This window comes from Opisthorchis viverrini, assembly GCF_000715545.1.
Source record: "Opisthorchis viverrini unplaced genomic scaffold opera_v5_228, whole genome shotgun sequence".
Lineage (NCBI taxonomy): Eukaryota > Metazoa > Platyhelminthes > Trematoda > Opisthorchiida > Opisthorchiidae > Opisthorchis > Opisthorchis viverrini.
Genome location: NW_008751882.1, coordinates 660,300 through 685,373, shown reverse-complemented (window position 1 = coordinate 685,373; position 25,074 = coordinate 660,300). Strand labels below are relative to the sequence as shown.

The 25,074-nt window shown below is 45.5% G+C and overlaps 1 protein-coding gene across 1 annotated transcript in view; it reads right to left on the bottom strand.

The window, feature by feature from the left end:
• Window positions 1-24,354, bottom strand: part of T265_08574 (hypothetical protein) — a gene marked incomplete at both ends in the record, with an annotated part of 27,034 nt that extends 2,680 nt beyond the window's left edge. The window contains 3 exons of the mRNA XM_009174419.1: window positions 10,319-11,553; window positions 12,582-12,849; window positions 23,899-24,354. Of these exons, the coding sequence (XP_009172683.1) occupies window positions 10,319-11,553; window positions 12,582-12,849; window positions 23,899-24,304 (1,909 nt within the window). The remainder of the gene's footprint in view (window positions 1-10,318; window positions 11,554-12,581; window positions 12,850-23,898) is intronic.
• Between the last annotated feature and the right edge of the window lie 720 nt (window positions 24,355-25,074).

Below are 25,074 nucleotides of genomic sequence, written 5' to 3'. Positions count from 1 at the left end.
CCCGCCTGCAATGCGCAGCTAACTACCCCTCCCCCCAAACCGGCAGCTACAACCACTGTACGACAAGTACGCGCTTATAACAGCTGACAATGATGATGATGATGATGATGATGATAATGTGAAAATTTGGAAAGTCCTGGTTTTCCAACCCCACGAAGCAAGCTGCGTATCTAGTTACACGAAGACCGAGCGAATTGATTATCATTCATATTTGCGATCGATCTGGAGATACAAACTCGAACCACCGATCGCTTGTTTTACGCAGCTCCGCTCACTGTGAATGCGCACCAGAGAACCAAGAATGCCGGAATCACCTACAGCTGATCGAAAACGAGTCAGCAGAGTTCAGGCGTCTGGAACGCTGTTTTATTGACAGGTGAGTCAATCAATCGAAAAATCCAGGACAGTTACCTGGTTGTCATTCCAGTCATTGGGTTGACAGTCAACGTGCGTTCAACGTGCACTGGTGGGTTAGTACCAAGACGCTCGCCTCGCATGTCACATGTCCGGAGTTCAAACCCCGTCAAGGTGTATCAGGAAGGTCAGCTTCCCTTCTGTGAGTCATTTCTCTCCGACACTAGGCACTGGAGCGGGTCAGCAGTAGATACCGCAGGCCGGCGAATCAACAGATATAACAAGGTGCTTCTTTTCTTTGGTTTGGGCTCACCAGATTCACTGCACCAGGACTGAAGGAGAGAGCCGATCAATCAATGAGCAGTCGGGACTTTGAATCGCCGAGGTTATTCGAATGTATGACCTTTCGATTAGTGGCTGAACATTTTCTCCATCTTCGAGAAATACACTCATTTGCAAATCAATTTGATTTTCACGAGAGACTCAACTGAATCTCTCGTTTATGATATTCTACAACTGAATGTGCTGCACATAGGCCGCCTCATGTTTCAGTTGGCACGATATTCGAGATATCGCAGTATATTTTCATAAAGGAAACTACTCAGAAGGGTGAAACCGGCCGTGGGCTGTCGAAGAGCTTTCAGCAACCTTGTGAGTAGTTTCCTTTATGAAAGTTTTCTTCATCTGTTTTGAAGTGGTTGCTCTGTGTAAGTCGCACATAAATGACATACAGCGTCACCACCCCTCAGTCACCTGGTCCTCTTGACATGATTCGGTACTGGCTGCTCGAATGATGACATCACAGAAAGGGAACCCACGTGAGCTCTGTACTTTTAGTGACCTAATGAAGAAATATGTCTAACAGGTTTGGTTGTGTTTTACGAACCTCGTTCATTCCAATCAGATCACTGATGATATTGATTTTTTCGTCTGACTGTTTCGCCACGTTTCGCGTTCTCTGTCTGTGACTTGGTACCATCTAGCCTATATAGTCACCATCTCATTCACCTATGATATCATGATCTCCATGGTGGGTCCACGTGAAAATTCCAACATCCCGTTTCCAACACTGCTTGGCATTATTGAGGTTGGATCTTTCATAGCAGACCAATCGAAACTGCACACCAAGGCCTAACTAGCGTATTTATGTTGCATGATCACAAATGTCATAATTCAAACATGCCTAAAGAGAATTTTTCCGGTTCAGAACAATGTTCTTGTTCCTCTCATATCTGCCGTTTCCCTGCCATCAAGACTACTTGTGATGAGGGGTTGCCTCTGAATAAGGGGTACATATATCCCGCGTAGAGTGTATGAGACAAATGCTTTGTGTAGGCCAGAGAGGGTTTGCTTTTCGTGTAACTATTTATGTACAAAAGAATACCATTTTTCGGTTGTGAAGGGGTGAACTAGAGTCCTGAGTCGTAATGTATTTATAGCGGATCGTTTTGTTCACAATCACGCGCACGAGTCGTTTCGTGCACGCCATGCGATAACCGTTCCTGTAACCCGGACTACTACGTACAGATACAATCCATTATATTCCCGATTTGAAAAGGTTTTTACAAGTCCTCCTCAAAGTGTCATTCCCTTGGGAATGAAGTGTAGTCGCCTAGCAACCATCAAACTGCTCAACACTAATTCATCATCTACTGATGGCGGTGAAATGACAGTCATGCTTGTGAGCAATTAAATCCGTTTCTCCGCACGTAACGACACATTCGATCCGGTCCAAACGTTCGCATGACAGATGAGACAATGTGCCCTCGACCACCACATTATTATTTCAACTGGGTTGATTAATTACCGTATCCCAGTGACGTTCTCACTACCCAACCGATTAGCATCAGGTTGCGTGGCGGTTGATTGACTAATAATGCCTGCAGCTTTGTCTGACTGTCTGTGTCTGCTCAAGACATGTCGATGCGAGAGAGAGAGAGAGGAAGCGGAGACGTACAGAAGACCCAGTGTTTCTGGCTGTCGCTCATTAAAGAGTGAATAGCGCTCATTCAAACCCTGTCGAAAGGGTCAGTCAATCGGAGGGGAATATCAGTAGAAAATTGCTGAAAGAATGGATGAGTGGAGTATCACTTCGAGAACAGCTAGATTCGTTAGAAAGAGTTAACAGTAGATGTCTAGCTGGATGATTAAACGTGTCACGGGGGTACGCGGTTCGACAATATACCACCGACATATGACTACCCAAAGGTTGAAGAAATAGGCAGATAAATCTTGTTGAATTCCTCATAAGGTTGCTGAAGACTGGGTGACTGCTGATGAGCTTCAAGAAGGTATGGGCCGTCGAACACCCTTATAAGTAGTATGTCGGGTGAAGAATCACTTACCGTATACCTAACCGGTAACTCAAACTCTCTCACTCTATCGATCAAACACGTTTTAGTGTCTTGCAAAACGACAAAGGCCACAGCGTTTCCAGCTACTTACTACGCAATACCGCCTTTGTAACATGCTTCACTTGTATACGGTGTAAGCTCACACGAACTTGTTTTTGTATTTTTACCTTGGCTCGTAGTAATACTGTTTACAGTGCTCTCAGCAACAGAAGCGAGCGTTATGAGGCCTATGACTTGCACACACAGGTACACGATGGTCGGTTGAAGGCCAGAACAAATGCGGCATTTTTCTGTCAACGCCACAGTTACATGATGACCGGTTTGACTCAGTTTGTGAATTACGGTATTCGCCTGGACGAAGAAATATCATTCTCGGAGAAACAAACCTTGAGGTACGAGTATTTTCCGCTTGTGGCCAAACTCTTAAGTGTCCAACCACTAGCCAGGAGATCTTGGTTTCGAAGCTCTCTGATTTTCGTGAGATTCGTACTGCTGATAAGTCCCAAGAAGGAGGAAACAGCTGTACGGTGTTTCTCGGCCCTCGTGTGATCAAGAAATGCACAGAAACCAGTAATTGTTTACTATATTAGTTGTGGCGTAAAGTATCCAATCGGGTTGCCTTACATGCTTTAAAGCTTCCCAATATTTCACTGGATTACAGTGGAATAGCAGTGTTAATGCCCTGAATTTTGTTGCTGGACGTTTTGGCCAACATGGGTGACTTTATTTACAAGTGGAATAATCAGAATTACCAAAAAACAGGAATAGTAGCCCAGATGATATCTGTCATCACAAGGGAGCCTTTTGATTGGTCCACGGAATACGCCCACGTATGCGGTTTGAGGATGAAGTCAACGTATTGCGCATCTTGTTGGCTCGATTATTGATCAGTCCTGACCAAACAGCTGACAGACAGACTGTCGGTTTGGTTCACGCGTGAGCGTTGTGTGTAACGTCCACTATCGTTCTGTATGCATATCAAGTCCCGTTTGAATCGGTTGTGCCTGGTCAACCAAGATACTTTGCTAGGGCACGTTGTGCAATGGCTTTTTTTTATCACGACGCGTTTTGGGACAGAAAACGAACCTTTCTCCCGTGTTGAACAGTTCATAATTTCAGCTCCATAATACTCCCTTCTCTGCAGGCAGTATCCCAGCTTTATTCCTTGGTATTTCCAAACTCACCTGTTGTCCTATTAAACTACCACTGTTCTGTGGATCTCCGACAACATCTTCGTATGACGTCATGTGTGCATTGTGCATTCCTCCAACGAAAAACGGCAACTACCCTCGAGCTTACGAGTGGCTGCAGGCAGAAGATTTCCCTGAAGCCGGTTGACATTCTTCGTGTCTTTTTTCACACTCTTTTCCGAAAGACCCCTCACAAAAAATGAACTTCAGTCAAGTAGAACATAAGGTTGACGGAAACTCGGGGACTGCGCCTACCTGATGAGCCCGAATCGGAAGGGCGTAACCGGTCGTGGATGTCGAAGGGTTTTCAGCAACCTTGTGAGTAGTCTCCTTTATGAAAAAAGAACTTTAGTCAGGTTTATCACCAACCTACAATTTGTTCGGCTTTAGTCTCTTCTGGGTGTGACTCACATGTGTGAAAATACCACTGGCCTTGAACTATGTGGACGATATCACTTTGGAACTTGACGGGAATGGGCTTATAGAAACTCAAACACAGGAGGCAATGCGTTGTTTCGCAACTCACGACTAAACTGGTTAGTTATCCGGATAGCCGGATCAGCTGGGTGGCTGTATGGTGACTGGAGAGATCAGTGCAGGCATTATCAAGGCACTAGCTGCATGCCCCTCCCAGGCTCGTCATCTGTGGCGTTATAAACGAACTTCGTGGCCATAAGGCTTTGCGTCTCAGAACCGAAGAGCCCAAAGGCTCCCTCTGTCGTACGTGGCATAGCAAGGGTTGGTTGGCTGCGATAATTCCGGAGGGCAGCAGAATGTAGGGGATCCTCAGAGGACTCTTCGGCACTGCCAAATTGGCAGACTACGTCTACAAGGCGGAAGAGTATTGGGTAAGCATGTCCGACCACTCGTCTCATTTGTTGCTCTTGCTCACACGAATCTCCCATGCGGCTGGTGGCACCATCATAAAAGCATCAGAAATCTGAGTACGCTTTGAAAAACGTCCAGTGCAAAACGGGTACCAGTGATAAGCAAATAACATGGTCGCACGAAAACGTTAATTTTAGGGACGGATTCTTCTTCTCCGATAACTGCTCCGGCCAAGGTCAGATTTGAAGAGAAGTCTCGTACTTACGGATGACCAGTCTGAACGATCGATAGCTGATTACTGAAATCGGATGCAACGACTTCTCACTGGCAGCATTTTTCTGTTTTGCCGTATGTTGTACTGGGCGAGATGGCTCAGTGGTTTGTGCGCGGATTTACCGACCGGAAGGTCCGTGGTTCGAACATGACTCTGCCTCTCGACTTCTGCTGTCTAGGCTTGGGCAACCTGGCAGTATCCCAGCCCTCGTGTTTCCTTCGGGTGGCGTGGCAATCGGACACCAAAAGGGTGTTAGGTGATTATCATGTATTGTGAAAACAATGGTCACCGTGAAGCTCCTTCACACGCCATCGCACTTCATCCTGAATATACACGCGGACTAATTGATCTTGAGCCTCTCAACACCTTCGAAACATTCCTTCATATCTGGCAATATTTATTTATTACCCATTCTGCGTCAACTTCTGTCAGCAGTCTTGTCACAGGCGGACAGACACAGAGATCTCCTGTGCGATCGTGAACTCAGCCCCTTAGCGCAACAGTGGTTCAGCTTACATCATGTGTGTTTTTTTTTCAATGTGCTCACACCCTGTTTGCCAACAAAACTTCTGATGAGACAGTGTCGTCGGCCGCCACACTGTAGCTGCATACGCTCCTATTGAAAATGGAATTCACCTCAGATTGGATGGTGCCAGAAGCTGAGCGACGAATGCATACCATTAAGAACAGCAAACAACAGCAACCAGCAACAACAACAAATGCATCAAGCAAATAAAGTAAATGAATTGATTCCGTCTTTGGTAACCAAGGTTGTGTGTGTGTGTGTGTGTGTGAGCATGAGCGGCGTCTAGGCGCACTGGTCGGTGAGCGGAGGTTAATCACCACTAATGAAGAGGACAAGAAGAAACAGGCTTATTCTGTTTAGCCGATCTAATGATCATCAGCTCAGGCACGGTCTGCGTAAGCATTCCTTTGTGCTGTTGTAGCACGCGTTTGATTTATTGCTGGACGAGTGCGCGCGTGACCGAGAGAAAGTGGATGTGAGACACGCGCAAACGCACACAATTGCAATGTCGCTCGTTGTTATTAGCTCGATAGGGCTCCGTAAACTACGGTGTATAACGCCTAAATAAATATTAATGGGACAGGCAGAGAACAGTCATTTGGAGCGCGTGTGTGTCCTTGAGATAAACAATAATCGGGCGGGAGTAATATTCGTGCTGCTGAATTAGGCTCAGTCCGGGTAGTCTAGAGCTAATTATCAACTGCAAGGATGAAAGACCGACAGACCATTAAGGGACTAGACACCTTTTGATTTACTAACAAGATAATTGCAATTGTTCATTTTGGTCTACTCCAGCTTCCCAGCACCTGTCACTAAACATACACGCGCCGTAAGTTGGTCTAGCATCGATGACTCTTCTGGACAGTTATCGGTAACCAGCTAGGATCTTGTAAAGGGAACCCGAATCATAGGATGAACGGAACACCTGGTTCCAGTGATGCCAGTGGATTGATCATTTGTGCTTCTCGCGCATTTCGGCAGTACTTTGTCGAGTCTAATAACCCCCTATGAGGACGAGATGCTTTGATCGATCCGCTTGACGATGTCTCCTCACAGAACGTTTGCATATCAGTTGCCCTGTTCAACTACCCTCTGATCAATCCAAGTTACCAACATTTACACATATTGCCAAGTCTTCGCAAACTCTTGAGAACCTGTCATTTGCGGTGCACAATGCCTCGGGGTGGACTCTCCATTCACCATGTAGCATGCTGCCCTTCGATCTCCACGCAGCCTCCTGAACGATACTGTCTTTCACAAAAGTGGCTCAGCAAATCTAGAGAAACAGCAAGGCGAAATAACCCACTACTATCAAGAAAGTAAACTTGCTTACAAGAGGGATTCCCTGAATTTTAAAAGGAAAAATCTAGACACTAGTGTGACTTGTTCCTATGTCATACGGCACACGACACCATAAAAGAGTTGGAAAATCTATCTCGGGCACTGGTGGGCTACACAAAGAAGCAGTAATGTACAGAGGTTTCCCTTCTCTTAGAGAAGGAAATTCCCACTGAAAACAGTATGAGAAAGCACTCATTTGCAACTCAACTTGGTTTTTACGAGAGACTCAACTAGAACTCTCGTTTATGATATTCTACAACCGAATGTGCTGCACACAGGCCGCCTCATGTTTTAGTTGTCACGATATTCGAGATATCGTATTATTTTTTTCATAAATGAAACTACTCACAAGGTTGCCGAAAACTCTTTGACAGCCTACGACCGGTTTCACCCTTCTTAGGGCTCACCATGGGGCGGCCTGTGTGCAGCACATTCAGTTGAAGAATATCGTAAACGAGAGATTCAGTTGAGTCTTTCGTGAAAACCAAATTGATCTGTAAATGAGTGTATCCGTCGAAACCAGTCCAATTTAGGTTCGAGTAGAACATAAGGTTAGCGGGAACTCGGGGACTGCGCCTACCTGATGAGCCCGAATTGGGAGGGTGAAACCGGTCGAAGATTGTTCAACAGCCTTGTGAGAAGTTTCACGTGAGAAGACGTCTCTACATCATCCAATATTCTTAACAATTGCCTTAGCTCAAGTAACCACACAAACCAATAGAAAGAACGAAACATTGTTCTTCGAGTCGGGCTTAATTTAGTGTGTGCGAGTATCGACGTAAAATTGTCCGATTGGATTTTATGAGCTTCGATAACAACAACATCCTAGTCGACAGGTCAAATTGGCAAACAGGGTTCAACGAATGGCAATAATCGTTCACCTTTTCGGTACCTAACTGTCGTGCCGCTAGAAGGAAGCACGAGTGTTGGGTTACTGTCAGGTTGCCCAAGCATAGACAGCAGAAGTCAAGAGGCAGAGGTCGGTTTCGAACCACAGACCTTCTGGTTAGGAAATTCGCGCCCGAACCACCTGAGACATCTCGCCTCCCAATGAATAGCAGTTATCTTCAATTGATATTTCGAACGCTGGTGAACCTTTAAACACAGTCCGGTGAGACAACCCCCTCTCCCGAAGACACCGTATGCTAAGCGGCAGGAGTCTTCTCCGGTTCCTTTCACCCAACGGTGGGAACACCAGTTAGACCCCAAAGTGATAAGATTGTCCTCGGATCAATATTCACCTCGCGGTTTGTCAACGGCAGCTGCGGGTGATCAGATTGCTGTTCCATAATCATGTGCCCACGAATAAGCAAAGTTCAGTAGGGCTCGTACTTTGTGAAAGTAAGCTTGGAAAACCCTAGACGTGGCCACCCCCGTGTCCATATCATAACTATTTCAAGCTCCCCGTGCCTGAAAAGATCTGTGAACTAAGACAACGTGACCACAGTCAACCTGTAATCCCCGCACTCAAGTGCTTTGCGGTGCGGCGAATGCGCGGTGTGCTGTTAGAAAGAACTCTACGTCACGACCAAAAATAGTCTAAATCCTTGCGAAATACACTCATTTGCAAGTAAATTTGGTTTTTTGAGAGACTCACCTTCAACCCAGTTGAATCATAAACGAGGGATCCAGCTGGGTTCCAGGTGAGTCTCTCGCAAAGAACAAATTTGTTTGCAAATGAGTGTATTTCGCTTATTTCATGCAATCTGGTCTCAAGTAGAACATAAGATCGACGGAAACTTGGGAACTGCGTCTACTTGTTGAGTCCCAAGATAGGCGAAATCGGTCGTGGGCTGTTGAAGAATTTTCAGCAACCTTATGAGTAGTGCATTGCGATCTAAGTCCCAGTCTAATTGTTAGAAAACCCAACCAATCAGATCAGGTAGGCTCAGGAAAAATCTGTTGATTTTTGCATCGTATTTGGACGCATGTGAACAACAATCACAGAAGAAGAAATACCTTACACCCCTGGACATTTAGGTTCTGTTGACAGGAGTTCCTTACTGTTTTTTGTCACTGCGCACCCCTGAAATGGGTTTGCGCAGTAATAAAGCTCTTGGAGGAATAGATACTTTTGCCGGCACATTTGAACTGACCCGTGTGACATTTCGGCTGAACAGGCATGCCCAAAGTTGGAGTCACTTTTCACGAATCGATTTTGACGAATCCATTTTATGTGAGCTACAGCGAACGAATTTGCATGGTTTTCAATTGAATTCGTCATTCTGTGCTGAAAAACCAACCATTCCATCCTCGTTGGGGATCATCAGTAGTATATGTCCAAAAAAAACTCCAGTAGAAGGTTTCGAACCAGTGACCTAGGCTAGTAGTTTGAAAACTTGAACGTTTTGTCACGAGCAGCTGATCAGCAGTGTGATTAACTCCTTGTCTTGTCAAGTAATAAAAGTCTCCACAGCACTGCTTTTGGGGCTCGTTAAAACCGACGAACACTGACTGAAAACAATGTGTGGTCGCGCTATCCTCAATCACATCGATTGAAACCGTGATGTCCTGAAAAACCGAGACACAGTCCTGGGGATTTCAAAGGCTTGCTCTCTTCGAAAGGAAGTCAACGCATAATCAAAGTTCGGTATTTCCGTACACATTTGATTGACGGTGTTGGGTGCTATTCAACAGCTCTTTCACCAGTTACCTCAACCTTTGCATCGGTTTACTCATCAGGGTTCCATCATGGGGATTCGCGTTGCTAGGGATGAGACGCCTTTCGTCTGGCCTAAAGAACCACTCTGCTCACTAATTGAGCGCGTACGTATACATTTTTCGATCAAATTCACCCGGCTTGATGGTTTTTAATGACAGACAGACGGTTTTTGACAATAAGTAGGTCGAGTGAACAACTCAGATCATCACACACTGATGATCGAGGAAGCTGCGACTTCTTGGTCCACACCAAAAAAAACTGAAAACATGACAGATGCAATGACCCAAGCCGATATTTGGTACACACACACAATTACTGTTGTGCGAAAGCCTATTAATTTATTTACAAGACACTCCGGCGAATGTGTGCTGGCACTGAACGGATCAGATAAGTGCCAGGTGTCCTCCTCACTGACCGTAAGGTTGAATGATCTCCATCAGTTTTGACGGCTCTGTTTCCGAGATCGAGGTGTGTTCACCCACCCACACACACACACACACACACACATAGTACACACAGTGTGTCGTTACCAAAGGCTACCGAGTTGGTTGACGTTTTGAAGACAACCTGGTTAGTGCTCTATTGATAGTGATGTGCACAACCAGGTCAAGACGTTAGATGTGTCATTATTGATACTGATCTTCCAGTACTTCTTGACCTGACTTTGAGCAGGCTATCATATCGGATATGAATCAGGTCTGTGAAACAAATGTGTTAATACAATGCGAATTTCCCAGAGGACAAAGCAGTCAGTAAATGAGTCGATGGAAAATTTGATAGTGGACTTACTCATCATGTGGTCATCAGGCGTCCCTGAGGACACGCAGCCACTGACCAGCGAAGGTGGGGTTGGCAAACACGGAGAAGTACTTTGTGTTAGAGTTATGGATTCGCCTACCGCGCGTCCGGTGGAGAAGTGGTCATTTAGTGACACAATGGTTCGCACAACCGCATCTCTGAACCATGAGTTTGTCGCATCGGCAGGTTCGTCATTCGCACGACTGTGCTGGTTGCGGGAAGAACGGCCGTGTAACCGAAAGAGGGAATTCAAACCGAGGGACAGTTCATGCGCACTGTTGATCACAGAAGCTGTACTGGTTGGTGATTCTTCCTGAAAACAATGTTTTTGCCACTTGTTCGATTCGGCTATTGTTAGGCGGTCTGGACCGGTTCCTTCTAGAGAAATGGCAGGAGGTGAGGAGGAATTTCGTTTGATCGCCGAATGTTCACTATCACCGGTTTCATCATCCCCATTGCCGAACTCTGCGCTACTTCTTGTCAGAGCAGAAACAGAGAATGGAAGGTCATCCATCCTGCTGGATTCTTGGACGCTAGCCGAATTCATAAAGTGCCATTTTATCCCGGAACCAGTCATCGGAGCACCGTAGGTACGCAAAAACGAAGAAGGATTGAAATTCGTTGAAACTTTGGCGCTTGGACTGTAATCAGGTCTAGCAAACGGGTCTGAACCTTTCTGCCCGGAATACGGATAGACCGCCGTGATCTTTCTGGTCCCGGATGATGATTTCGAATCTTGTTCAGGTTCTTTTTGTATCACCAGAGGTAGGGGAGAATTCTGACGCTCAGAGGACTGCGGGCTAATCCCGGTCCTTGGATCACAGTCCATCAAGGATCCATGAATTCCATTGGATGAAATCGGGGATTTGACAGTACTCAGGTCCGTAGGACGATTGTTTGGAGATCTTCGATCATGACTCCTCAGAGAAATGGAAGAATCAATATCCTCGCCATCGAAGCTATTACTATTGTTGTTAGTACTGCTGTTGCCGTTGTTGATAGGGGTGGTATTGTGGCTGTTTGTTATGGACACTGCATTGCCACCTAACAGGTGACCGTTTTCCTGTTTTCGCCACTTGGCACGTCGGTTTTGGAACCACACCTGCACCCGGGATTCACTCAGAGCTAGTCGCGAGGCAATGTCTTCACGAGTTACTGCGTCTGGGTAGGGACAGCTGTCAAATGCTGCTTCCAGGATGGATAGCTGATGGACGGAGAACGTTGTTCTGAAAGAATAGAAGGACAATTAAACATACAATCGATTATTCAGCGACAAATGTAAACAGTCAGTTAAAAGAAGTCAAATGCGGGAAAATGGAGACTGGTGGCTCTTATTCCGGGTGTGGGAGGATTGCAAACTAAATTTCAGACATATTCGTAATACACGTCTCATAGAGTTACTGATAATTCGTCGACAGCCCACGACCGGTTCCGTCCCTTCTTGGAGCTCATCAGGTAGGTTCAGTCCTTGAGTTTCCGTCAACCTTATGTTCTACTTGAACCCGAATTGCACGGAGTTATTGAACTACGTTCATTTGCAAAAAAATGGTTTTCTGGGAGATTCACCTGGAACCCAGCCGGATCTCTCATTGAAAACATCATAAACAGGTATATTTCGCTAAGGTCAAACACCCAACAATGTTACGTTTCCCGAATCGGTCACTCTAATCGTCCTCAAATTTTGAGAAATGCATCCATACTAGAGAAGATGTTGGCTCATTCGCACACCTTTCTTTTTAAAAAAAATCACCGTTGATCTCACCGTCCAACTCAAAGAAGGTGGAGAAAGTCATGCAGATCAGCCAGTTGAAGGTCACAACCTTTTTTGTCGTTTAGAGCTGCTTGGGAAAAAGACAGTCTCGAGCAATCAAGTCCCATATCCACTACCTGTGGGGCAGTTCTGATAGGGTCAACTAGAAGAAATCAATTCCCGTCTTATTATGTTTTACTATAACCTAACGACTGCTTCTACAAAGTCAGACTAACCCTTGTAATATACTACTCATAAGGTTGCTGAAAGATACACATGTATCGCGATATCTCGAATATAGTAACGACTGAAACATGAGGCGGCCTAGTGCAGCACATTCAGTTGCCTGAGAACATCACAAACGACAGATTCGGCTGGGTTCTAGGTGAGTCTCTCGAAAAACCAAATTAGTTTGCAAATGAGTGCATATTCAGACTAACCCTGTTCACGATTCGCGCCAGCCTAGTACCGAAAGAAAGAGATATCACAGTTGGTTTGACTCACCTGTGGCGTGCCTTCTTCCCTTTGTTTTCCGAAGCCAGTGGGGAACTGGAAGGTGTTGGCAACTCTCCAGAATCACTGAGTGCATTTACGCCAAATACACCATGGGACGAGGATGTTCGTGGAGCTGGTTGACCAATCAACGCTGGATCGTCCGCTGTTCTACACCTGGCATCTTCAGCAATGTGTCTCGCCGAGATTGAAGATGTTGACAGCCTACTCATATTGTGTTTGACTGCATAACTGCAATAGTTTGTTTGATCGATCGATTCTGTGGATCAGAAGTGAGAAAACTGACTTCAGCTACTTTGAGGAAAAACACCTGAGTGTCAGAATTGGAGTCAATTAGTGGAATCGAGTTTTCAGGAGCTTCCCTAAACAAAGCCTCACATCAGGCTACTCATCCGTTTGAACACGGCTTATTCTGGTCATGCCTTTCAGTGAAAGTGAGTCCAACGGTACAACAAAGCCGAACCTCTTGGGACGGAAACTCGCTACGTGACATCTCAGGCAGCCTAGTCTCCGAGGCCTTTCAAGGAAGTGTGCCGATGTCTGCCTGAAATCAGACAGTTTCATGAGACCAAAAGGAGTCGTCCGGTTTCCATGTTATTCTGTAGTAAAGCTAACGCTCATCTAAAAAGGAAGGGCTCATTCATTTTCAGTTTGTTCGAATGTAGATGGTTAAATAAAACCGGATATTCTGTTCATGGATTCGGTAACGCCTGTACAACCTATCAGTACACCCCCAGCAACCTCCCTCAGAGCAGAAGTTTGAGGGAAGCCAGACTGTTCAAAATGAAGTCCATGAGAGCATATGTCAGTTTATCTAGACTATCCCAGTACTGAAGGAGATCGAAACCCGGAACTCGTTTGCAGTGATGCACAGTTTTGCTACTGTTATGTCTCACGAAACATACTACTTAATGGGTTGCTGAAAAATCTTCGACAGCCCGATGCCAGTTTTTCTCCATTTTTAGGGGCTCATCTGGGTGTGAATCCGCCCATCTCGTTCCAAGACGAGCAACAGGTGGCTGGTGATCGATTTTTTCCATCATTTGCTCTGGACAACGACAATTCGATGGCTCGAAAATTCACAAAACGCGATGTCAAAACCCATTTTCCAATCACTGGTGTATTCTGAGGGTACTGCGGGTCTTTGAACATGCTCTTCTTTCTAAGCTGGCCAATATGCGTGTATGACTATATGTATACGCCTGGAAGCCGGCAAGAGATCGACCATATGTGAGGCAGAGTTGGCACGTCTACTCATGTCCCCACTCTTTACGCGCATGAACAAAGAAGACTGAATTGAACAAGCAGCCCGGAAAACGTGTGGGCAAAAGCCCACCTGCGGTGTGAGATAAACTCTTGTTGATTAGTGTGTGTGTATATCCTAATTAAGTGATGTTAATAGCATGATGATTAGTCAACAATTGGGACAAGAGCATAGGTAACGAAACCAACAACATCAACAACGACAAGACAACAGCGATAACACGACGGATGGAAACGAGGGCAAGCTATGGTTTTCTCTGGGCAGTAATCGAATGGATACAGTATATATGTGTATATATATACATATGCGTGATGTGTACGGACGGTGAGGGTGTTGAAACTGGGCGGACAAACCAATATTACCATGTACGGATCAAACAACAATCGGACGGAACAATGCAAAATGTTCCATAGATTGTCCGAGAGCATCGGGTCGATTGTGGGTATGAACACTGCTCAGAATGTAGGCCATTTGCTTTCAAACCGGCCAGATGGGAATGTTATTAGTGGTAGGACAGAGTGATAATTATCATTGAGTGGTGCATACATGTGTGTGGTTGTGGGTGTGTGTGGAACGGGAGGGGTTGGGAGTGGATTAGCGACAGAGAATAGGACTCGTATGAGCTTGCTAGATGGGTAAATTAGTTTGATGAAGCTTAATTGATAGTTTGGACTCACGCAGATGCACACATGCGCAAAAAGATGGGCACAACACACACAGAGAGAGAGAGGGAAAAAGACAACATACGATCGAGAAACCATGATATAAACACCATGGGTGTTCGTGCGTGTTGCTTGTGTAATGAGGCGAGCAAAACACACAGCCACACAGACAAAAGCAACAAAGTGTGAGTAAGCGAACACGGGGTTTTTGCAGGTGTGTGCACGTTACCCCTAGTAGAGAGATTGGCGAAACGGGTTAAGCCATGGTGAAACTATTAACGAATACATGTCTGAAAAGTGGATGGATGAACGAACGGGTGAACGAACGAACGAACGAACGAACAAGATGGATGAGTGGATGAATATAGCTAGAGGGGCACGTAGACATGAGTCCAGGCGTGTTGGCTGCCTAATTGATGACGTTAATTGACGATGAGTACAGACGAGCGCTGGTCACCAAGTTTGTTTGTTTGTTTCTATGTACGTATGCGTTCGTTCTCTTCGATAACTTGCGGTACACATTAACACGAAAATTAGTCCCAAATAGTTCCTGATTCGACATGTCCCCTTCTGCAAGTATCACAGTAACGTTTGGAGGAAGGCGTGGACCATATGTTGGGATCGCCAGTGATCAGCACAGTTCGAATCTGATGGAGATCTGTCTGCCAGAACATTTGTTTTCACTATCCCCGGGTGAAATCTTTTCCCAGCGGATAGTGCATCCATTTTTGACGTCTGAAGAATGTTCTTAAAGTTTTCAAAAACCACCAAGAAGCTTCCCACTTCACCTAGTGTCTGAATGTTCGGTAAATCCATTGGCCTTACGTGTACTTATACGCCAATCTATTTGACACACCTGCGCACCCTTATGATGCGCTTACATGGTTATCCTCGGTTCGCACCACACTGGACACCGCCTAGTGCAGCAGCTCAAGAGCCACCAGAGGGAACAATTTTACAGATTCGAACTGATTTGCTGGGAATGAGGGAACTTCCCAGTCATCGTAGGTGGCTCAATCACAATTTACAGCCTCAGTAACAGCAATCCTTTTTCTGACTACTCTGCCCTCGCAAAGCGATACCGAACCGGTGATTATATCAAGTTACGTGGTGAGCAGCCTCCTTAAATTTGAGAACAGTCTAGTACCAGACCATTTGGTCAGTTCACTTTAGTCAGTTATGCAAGGTATTGAATGAATGAAGGTATCGAATGGACTACTCGTACTTCAAACGAATGTGCTGTACAAAGATCAACTCATGTTTCATGTGGCACGATATTCGACATGTATATTTTCGTAAAGGAAACTACTGACAAGGTTGCTGAAAACTCTTCGACAGCCCACCACGGGTTTCACCCTTCATGAGGCTCATCAGGTAGGCCCCGTCCCCGAGTTTCCATCAACCTTGTCGTTCTACTTGAACCCAAATTGGACTGTTTTGGTGGAATACTCTCATTTGCGAATCAATTTGGTCTTCACGAGAGACTCAACTGAATCTCTAGTTGAGGAAAACTCGGGGAGTGCGTCTACCTGATGAACCCGGAGCAAAAGGGCGAAATCGGCGTTGGGATGTCGAAGAGTTTTCAGCAACCTTGTGAGTAGTTTGCTTTGGGAAAACTGATTTCGCTCACTACTTTTGCCTCTAAGGTTTAGCCAGTCTACTTTGTTCGCCACCTCACACCCATCAAAGGCCTTATAGATTCCTGAAAGACACATCGAGAGGAGCGACGCAGGTTGCAATTTCCCAAGGTCAACTATCTTATAAATGGCAGGCCCCCTGCAATCACGTAACAAACATATATGGGACGGAGAAACGTCTTTGTTTTGACTCAAGAGCCCCTAGGAAGGATTTCACCGCGGAGATTCTCATCAGGAAAACAAGAAAAAATGGGTTGTCCTGAAGAAAACGTTGTGATCACAACTCAAGTATGCCCGTTCGCTTCTTATAAAGTACTTCCATTTAAAGAACGTCTTGATCAAAGAAACGTGAGTCCTCATGCTAGTAATATTTGCTTCCAATTGAAACACTACTTAAATAGAGTAACGTCAAAACACAAAAAGAGTGGTTGAGTTTCAGCTGGGAAGTTGACCTTGTTTCGTTGGCTAAGTGTAACAAACTAAGGCAGGATAGTCAGCGATAAGGTGACAATTTTGTCACCATAGCTTATGCTGACCAACGTTGCTTTTTTCTGTGGGCGGCTTCTTTTCTGTGAAAAATTAAGGCTTGGAGTCTTAAAGAAGCATAGACCATTAATCTATTGATTTGAACGCACGCCGTCTGAATTGTCTAAAGATTCGTAGGGGACGCACTCATCTGGATCCGAGGGTCACTGACAAACACAAAGTCTGTTTGGGCCTCGTGTTTTGCGCTAGCACACGCAATATTCTTTTCAGTGCAGAGGGGTAAGATGGAATCAGTTTGACGGAAGACCTGTGGTTCGAACCCGACCTCTACCTCTCGACTTCCCTTGTTTAGGCTTGGGCTACCTGACAGTATCCCAGCCCTCGTGCCTCATTGGTGTGGCATGGCAGCTATAGCTGAACGATTAGATTAGATTAGTTCGATGTATTCAGACTTGGGGAGTACTATCCAAATAGATCATCAATGCGGCTGAGAAGGAGTGAGAAGATGTCGCGTTGATGTATTGGAATGTACACGTTTGCAACTTCGACGTCGTATCCCATCGCACTCAGCAAACTTAGCCTGTATTCTGTGCTTGAATGCCCATACATTTTGAGGGAAATTCACAAAGCACACTTTGTTAAACCTCACCAACCGAGTTGCGAAATTTAGTCTGACAGTCAACACGAAACGATCGCTTATCTCTCACACTGATGATTTCTGAATCAAGATGAGTAAACAGCCAGCTTTCTGGAAATGTCTGGGCAAGCGTTTGAACCACTCGACAGTCTTTCTAAGTACCCCCATCTTCGGCAGTGAGTCGAAGAGTAGAACAATCATACTGTGTCGTGAAAATGGCTTTGAAACTGACTGAATTCAGCGCGAAACTGTGCAACTGGAGAGATCGGCTGCGAATTTTGTTTTACACGTAGACAGTAAGGCCGACTGGAAAGCTCTGTGGATCACATTTGAAACAAAACAATTGTGGCACATTTTGTTCGAAAGGCAATACTCGGTTCACCCCTTCCTTTGTGTAGCGGTCTGTGGTAAATTAGGTTGAACAAAAAGGGATATGTAGAATCTTGTCGACAGTAGCGCTATGGTTAATCACTGCTCGTTCAGCGGTAACGCCTTTCCGGTACCTGGCTGCCATGCCACCCGAAGGAAGGGCTGGGCTACCGCTACCAGGTTGCCCAAGCCTAGACACGGGAAGTCTGGAGGCAGAGGTCGGTTTCGAACCTTCCGCTTAGTAAATTCGCACTTTAACCACTGGGTCGTCTCACCGTCTCTCGTAACAATGGGTGTTTTGGTGTACATTCGAAGGATTCTAATTGTGGATTTAGACTGTGCAAAAAAACGAAATCGAAGGCACCACAAACCGCGGAGCATGCCAACGTGTGCGTACCCCCAGGGCAGTTTGTGTGAAGAGGCTTGGGTAAAGGGATAATGGAAACACTATTTTTTAATTAGACAGAATCAACTCCATCCGAACAGCGGTATGCCAACTTCACCCTTTGGTTTCGGTTGGTATCCAGAGCGAACGACACCATCCGAACAGGGACTGTGATACTCTAAAAGGACTGCGTTTACTAATTCAAACTTTACGAACAACTCCTCAGGGTTGTAAGTTTTTAACAGTTCAATATTTCAAGTTGAACGGGAGTGTGAAAGTGAACAGAGACCGGATGACCTCAATAGTACGTTGCACACGATGCATATCACTAACATGTCCCGGAGTTTTTGGGAAACGTGGATTGTGGTCAGCTGGGCTCCTAAACCCTAAATCCCATAACATGCCCTCGACGCACTTTTCTTAAGGTCAACATCAACGTTTCCGACGAACATCTATGTCCTCCAAACGTAACATACTACTCATACGATTGCCAAAAGCTCTTGGACAACCTACGACCAGTTTCGCCCTTCTTGGAGTTCATCGTGAGGGTGTAGTCACCTTTCCACAGAACGAAACTCCTAAAGCCCCTGGTCCATCCATCTAGCCCATCCGCCCATACCGATTACGAGTTGCGTGTATTTTGACAACTGAGAATCAATGACAATGAATACCGATTTCCAGAGCACCAATCAAGTGGTCTACAATAGTAGGTGTCACGAAATATTAAGGAAAGGAATTGACTTCATCTCTTCGGGTCCCTGAAACCAGTTTTTCTATGTGATTGGAGAATGAAGTCAGATTGATGGACCAGAATGTCGGCGTACTTATTGATCAGTTTCGGCTGATCAACAACCTGTCCCGATAAACCCTTATCAATTTGCTTTTTCTTGAGGTTTCATCTGGGACGCTGTCAAGCCTCTGCGCTATTTGTTTTCACAAGGCTCAGATTTGCGACTATCTGAAATGCAGAAAGAGGCTAGGGGGTAAAAGAACTGTATTTTTGGTTGCCCAGATCAGAAACAGCAGGATACATGGTCAGTACATCTCAAAAAAGCATCTACCAGTGTGATGATACTTTTCCTTGTACTTCGGATCGTTATCAAGCGCAACCTATCTTCGGAGTTAGTCGGAACTCAATTCCATCGTCATCGATTGCAACATATCAGCAGTGCTTAACTAGTATTCAGTAATGAGGAAAGAATTGCTTCGCTAAAGAGTACAGAGAAATTGTAACGGAGGAGACTTTCTACAAATTCCATGTGTTTTTTTTTTTTTTTTGGGGGGGGGGGAGGAAATGGTCCCACCAGTAGCTAACTCAAAGTGCAGTGAAGTTGACTTCACATCACCAAGCCGGAAGAGTTTAGAGGTTTAAGCGCCCAGCTCCGCCATCTCGACTTCTCCTGTCTAAACGTGATAGGTCTATCAGTACCTCAGTCGTCAAAAGGATGAACGATACGATACTTCATTTCACTAGTTACATTCAGTTTCCCTTGAGCTTATAGAATTGATTGGAAATTTGTAATGAAGCTAATTACAGTTCATGTAAAGTGCGCTGAGTTACAGAATCCTCCACGTCTTCTGATCCACTGGAACGGTTATTGGTAGTCGATCTTCTTGACGGTGGCTGTTATTGCTTGTGAACAGAACTGCTACTGCCAGTGGTTATTAGGTACGAGCGAACAAACTGTGTTAAACGAGGTTCACGGAGCGTGTGATTCATGACTGCTGGTCGCTGAGCTGACGGTTCTCATGTCTTCGCATATCCACTGGCCACCCAGCTGCTCTCTTATCCCTCAACTGAGCACCGGTTCTTGGACTTACGTTTACAAAGGTGTGATCGTGACGAGTGGGAATGACGTCTTGAAACAATAAAACCAATGTGGCACGATTCTAATGCATTCTTAATTACAGTCAGAGGAATGGTACCAAAATCATGTTCAACTCTTCACAGATGGTAATGCTGAGTGAGCGATGGAGTAGGTAACGTCGAATTAGGTCATTATCGTGGACCACAGCGGTTAAAAGAGATCATGCGCATAGCTAAGGCTTTACCGCGTTCACCGCTACCTTCCGAAAAAGTAAAGCTTCAGCATTTGCTTGCATAAGTCCCACGAAACTAGAATGGTGAGCAACCATATGGATATCTTTTTTTAACTTCATAAGCTCAGTGGTTAAGGTGCCAATGTGTCTATCGGAAGGTCCATGGTTCCAAACTCCGCATGTAACGTCGAATTAGGTCATTATCGTGGACCACAGCGGTTAAAAGAGATCATGCGCATAGCTAAGGCTTTACCGCGTTCACCGCTACCTTCCGAAAAAGTAAAGCTTCAGCATTTGCTTGCATAAGTCCCACGAAACTAGAATGGTGAGCAACCATATGGATATCTTTTTTTAACTTCATAAGCTCAGTGGTTAAGGTGCCAATGTGTCTATCGGAAGGTCCATGGTTCCAACCCAACTCCGCATCCTGAACGCTCCTATCTAAGCTTGAACAGTCTGTCAGTATCTTATCCCTCGTGCTTCCTTCGGATGGCTTGGCAGCTGGACACCGAAAGCTAGACAACTATTGTCAGCAGTCCACGACCGGTTTCGCCCTTCTTGAAGCTCATAAGGTATGCGTAGACCCCGAGTTTTCGTCAACCTGGAAACATCACAAACGAGAGATTCAGCTGGGTACCAGGTGAGCCTCTCAAAAAACCAAATTATTTTGCAAATGAGTGTATTTCGCCAATTTGGGTTAAGCATGAACTGACTCGGGGACTGCACCTACCTGGTGAGCCCCAAGAAGGGCGAAACTAGTCATGGGCTGTCGATGAATTTTCAGCAATCTTATGACTAGTGCATTACGTCTAAACCTGTGTCGTGACATCTCAACTTAATGAGGTGGCCTGATGCAGTGCATTCAGTTGTCTGGAAACAACACAACGAGAGATTCAGCTGGGTTGTAGGTGTCTCTTGCAAACCCAAATTAGTTTGCAAATGGATGTATTTCGCTAGACAACTATTATTATTATTATTATTATTATTATTATTATTATTATTATTATTATTATTATTATTATTATTATGTATACTGGTTTGGCAGAATCTGCTTTGTACCATTGGGACGGGACAGAGGAAGCACGACTGGCGTTCGTCGTCGTAAAGACCGATTGGCAGACATGCCGTGGCAAGCCCCGTAATTGGGGAGCCATCCGAAGTGATTGGCCCCATAAACGACCACAAAGATGTTCACAATTCGAGAAATACACCCATTTGCAAATCAATTTGGTTCTCACGAGAGACTCAACTGAATCTCTTGTTTATGATATTCTAAAATTGAATGTGCTGCACACAGGCCACCTCAAGTTTCGGTTGGCACGATCTTCCAGATATCGCAGTATATTTTAATAAAGCAAACTACTCACAAGGTTGCTGAAGACGCCTCAACAGCCCACAACCGGTTTCGCCCTTCCAAATAGGACCCATCAGGTAGGCACAATCCCCGAGTTTCCGTCAACCTCATCGTTCTACTTGAACCCACATCATGAACGAGAGATTCGGTCGAGTCTCTCGTGCAAACCAAATTGATTTGCAACTGAGTGTATTTCTCGAAAAAAGTCCAATTTGGGTTCAAGTAGAACATGGGGTTGGAAACTCGGGGACTGTGCCTACCTGATGAGCCCGAATGGGAAGGGTGAAACCGGTGGTGGGCTGTCCAAGAGTTTTCAGCAACCTTGTGGGTAGTTTTCTTTATGTTCGTGATGTGCTTCAGGGCGTCCAGCCCGTTCTGAACTCGTTTTTAACACCTTCAACGACTGAACACCAATTTTCCACAGTCATCACCAGTTTGTTAGCTCGGAATTCACACAGTGTGCTGTGTTTGAGACAGTTGGCGAATTGATCCAAACGACGTTTGTACTACATATTTGTGGAGATCAAAGCGATGCAACTGGTACACCCTCTGCTACGAGAACTGTTTCTGTTGACTTGATTCCAGATGACTGTCCTACTAGCGCGCTTACCTTCATCGGACTTCATCAGAATCTCTGCTCTCTCTTGTTCAACTTTCAAGATGACGTCATTGAATGAGGCGCGTCAGAAGGAGTGAACGAGTCACCGATTCAGGCAACAGCAACTGTATATGTGGATTAGCAAGCGTCATATTGTTCCAGAAAACGTCAGTCCACAAAAACTCACAGCCAAGATGGGGTTCCCAGGGGTAAATTATTGTTCGAGACTTTAGTGACCTTGTAGCCTAGTTGAGCGTCAAGATGAACCAACTGACGGTCTGCCTGTAAATTATGGTGCCCTGTCTGGTGGCTGGGAAATCGAACTTCCCTGTTGTTCGGGGTATGAGAGATCTTCAGATATCTGACATTCAATACTAGCTGTCATTTTCGACGCATAAACGAACGGAAGCACAACGGGGAAACACCGAAAAACGGTTGCTGTCGAATGATGTACCAAGCTTGCACAGCTGAAGTCTTCTTGGGCTTTTTGTGAGAGCTAGCGGTTTCCAGGTGAGGCTATGTGTTCCTTTGTTGATTCCACCTTCTACACTTAGTCTGAAGGAACTGTTCGATCGATGCGATCCTTCCACATCACTAGGATTAACCATAAATTACGGGCACAATGGAACCCACTACATTTGGTCAGTGCAATCCAGCTATGAGGACGTTACAAAAGGAATACAGATGAATCTGTCGAGGCCAATGTCCACAGTGCAGCATCTTTTATATCGCGAAAATTTCTGAATCCCAAGGAACCCAAAAACAAGGAGGGCTTCTCTGCCACCCATCGCAAGCTCATGTATAAAATGGCTTCCGAAGAATGACAGTCTAATGCAAGTAAGTACCAAGACCAGACTTTCGGAGCTGCTGCACTGCTCAAGAACAAATGCTTCTCGCTGTCGTACCGGTCTGATCGATCCACGGTGTGGAGGACCTTGAGCGATAAGTTGGCAAGATGACCTGCATAGGTGCGTTTGATGATGGGGCATGCCGATTGGCCAACATATCGGAGCAAGAGGATACGGGAATCGTCCCTATGACTACGCTAGAACGCACCTTCGGTTGTTGAGATTCACACCTGGCAGCGGTGACTTCAGAGTGTCACGCAGGCATGCCACGTCGATGCCTTGGAATACGGTTCAAGCATATACAGCTCCTTTCATATTCTTTTATATTATTACATTAGTTGGTGAAAAGACTCAGTATCACAGAGCAGGGGCTCGCCAGCCTTTTACGCGAAAAAAAACCCAACCTACTGATGAGATAATTGAAAGCCCGGCTAACGGAAAGATGTGGCTCACTGATCTCAGCTGAATGTCAAATTCAAAGCAACCTATTGGAATGATATTGCAGGTGGAATTTGAATCTGAGTATATTAATCATCCCTTTGTGAGCCACGCTAGTAATTCGGTTTCCCAATACATCAAGTCCGTTGTTGAATACAACGGTGTTTCTCGGACACACTGATGACGCTCCATACTCGCAAACGCAAAAATCGATTCTGTACGATTTATCTCTTAGATGTGCGCTAGTAGAACTGTACTGAAAACCAAGTATACATGATTCGCATGCTTTGAGCACAATGGACTTTGAAAGATCCCGTTAATTTAGAAAAAAGGTAGGTGTGTCAACTCACATCTTGTTGGTCAACTGCGGTTCCGCTTTAGTATGTAGCTATCATGCCTCCATCATACAACACAAAATCTGTTGAAGTCTAGAAATATGCCTCCGAAGAGGTTGTATTTGAAGCGCGTATTCCGATCAGTTGCTTGCGAATTAGTCTGTCTCTTGCTCAATTGTTACATAACTGTTTCTATTCTAGTGAGTTCACTCACACATGCGGGCAATGTATCCCACAGACCCATTCTTCACTTACCCGAGTGTGACGAGTGTTGTGATATACATGTCGTCACCGCAACGGATTCTGCTGCACGAAGGTTCATAGTAGGTAGCCAGGTGGGACGGGGTGACAGTGGCTTTGCACAGGTTGCCTGATTGACCAGAGTGTGTAGATTCAGCTGTTGCGTGGGCGAGAACGACATGGCCCGTGTGGGCGAGCACGAATTCGGTTGACTCTTCGGGATGGGACTTGACTCGGTAAAATCCATGGTACTTGTGGCCTTTCGTTTAAAGCCTGCCTTCATGGATGTACGGGGAGTGAGAACATCCGCGCGGAACGGTCGCATTGGATCTGTCAGGAGCGGAGAAGTGTCTAGTCCACGTGAATGTGACTGTAAAACATCCAGAGACAGATTATCGTAAATTCCAGCCATGTTTATCATGATAAACAGCGAGTGCGCTGTTGCCCCACGCGCACGTGCGTTGTCAGTCGCTGAGCGAAATTTTCAAGCGTTTATAGCAAAACCATAGATGACAGCGGTTAGACTAGCAGCACAACGCACGATTGTGTGATTCGCTTGTGGGTATGTGTAACGCTTTGGATGTGCGGCGGTAGGCAGCAGGCATGTGAGCATTCAATGTGCAAAGTAACGGTACATCGAGTGTGATAAGTCCGATTTAATTTGACCAATTAAAATGGACATGTTTCACCGGACAGCTGTTTTGAGGTTGGGTTGGATGCGTGCGCACTGGAAGGAACGACCGCACGCAGACAGTCAGCAAATCCAGGCCTGAGTAACTGGAGCGCATGCGTACACGTGCGTTCATACACTAGCCAACAACATACGGACATGTCTTAGCCCATACACGTGTCTGTCTCTTGATCGAGCCATGGATGTCATGGGCTCCAAAGAAACGTAAAATATCAAGTCTCAAATGTCGAGGGGTCAGGCTGTTAAGCTCTTTCGTACAGGACAAGAATTATCCACCTTTCCACTTTGTTACTTACTCTCTGCTTTTGGATGTACTTTTCTTCGAGTCGTACAAAGAATATTGATTCACCACCGGGTGTACAAAATCTTTCGAGCAGCTTTAAAGTTCAGGAATTCCCGAGTGACGGGATGGAAGGCCAAAATTGTCAACACAGAACCTCACCAATCTAGGGAGAACAAGGTCCATGGCAATGTTGTCTCTTCGCAGGACTGTTGAACCC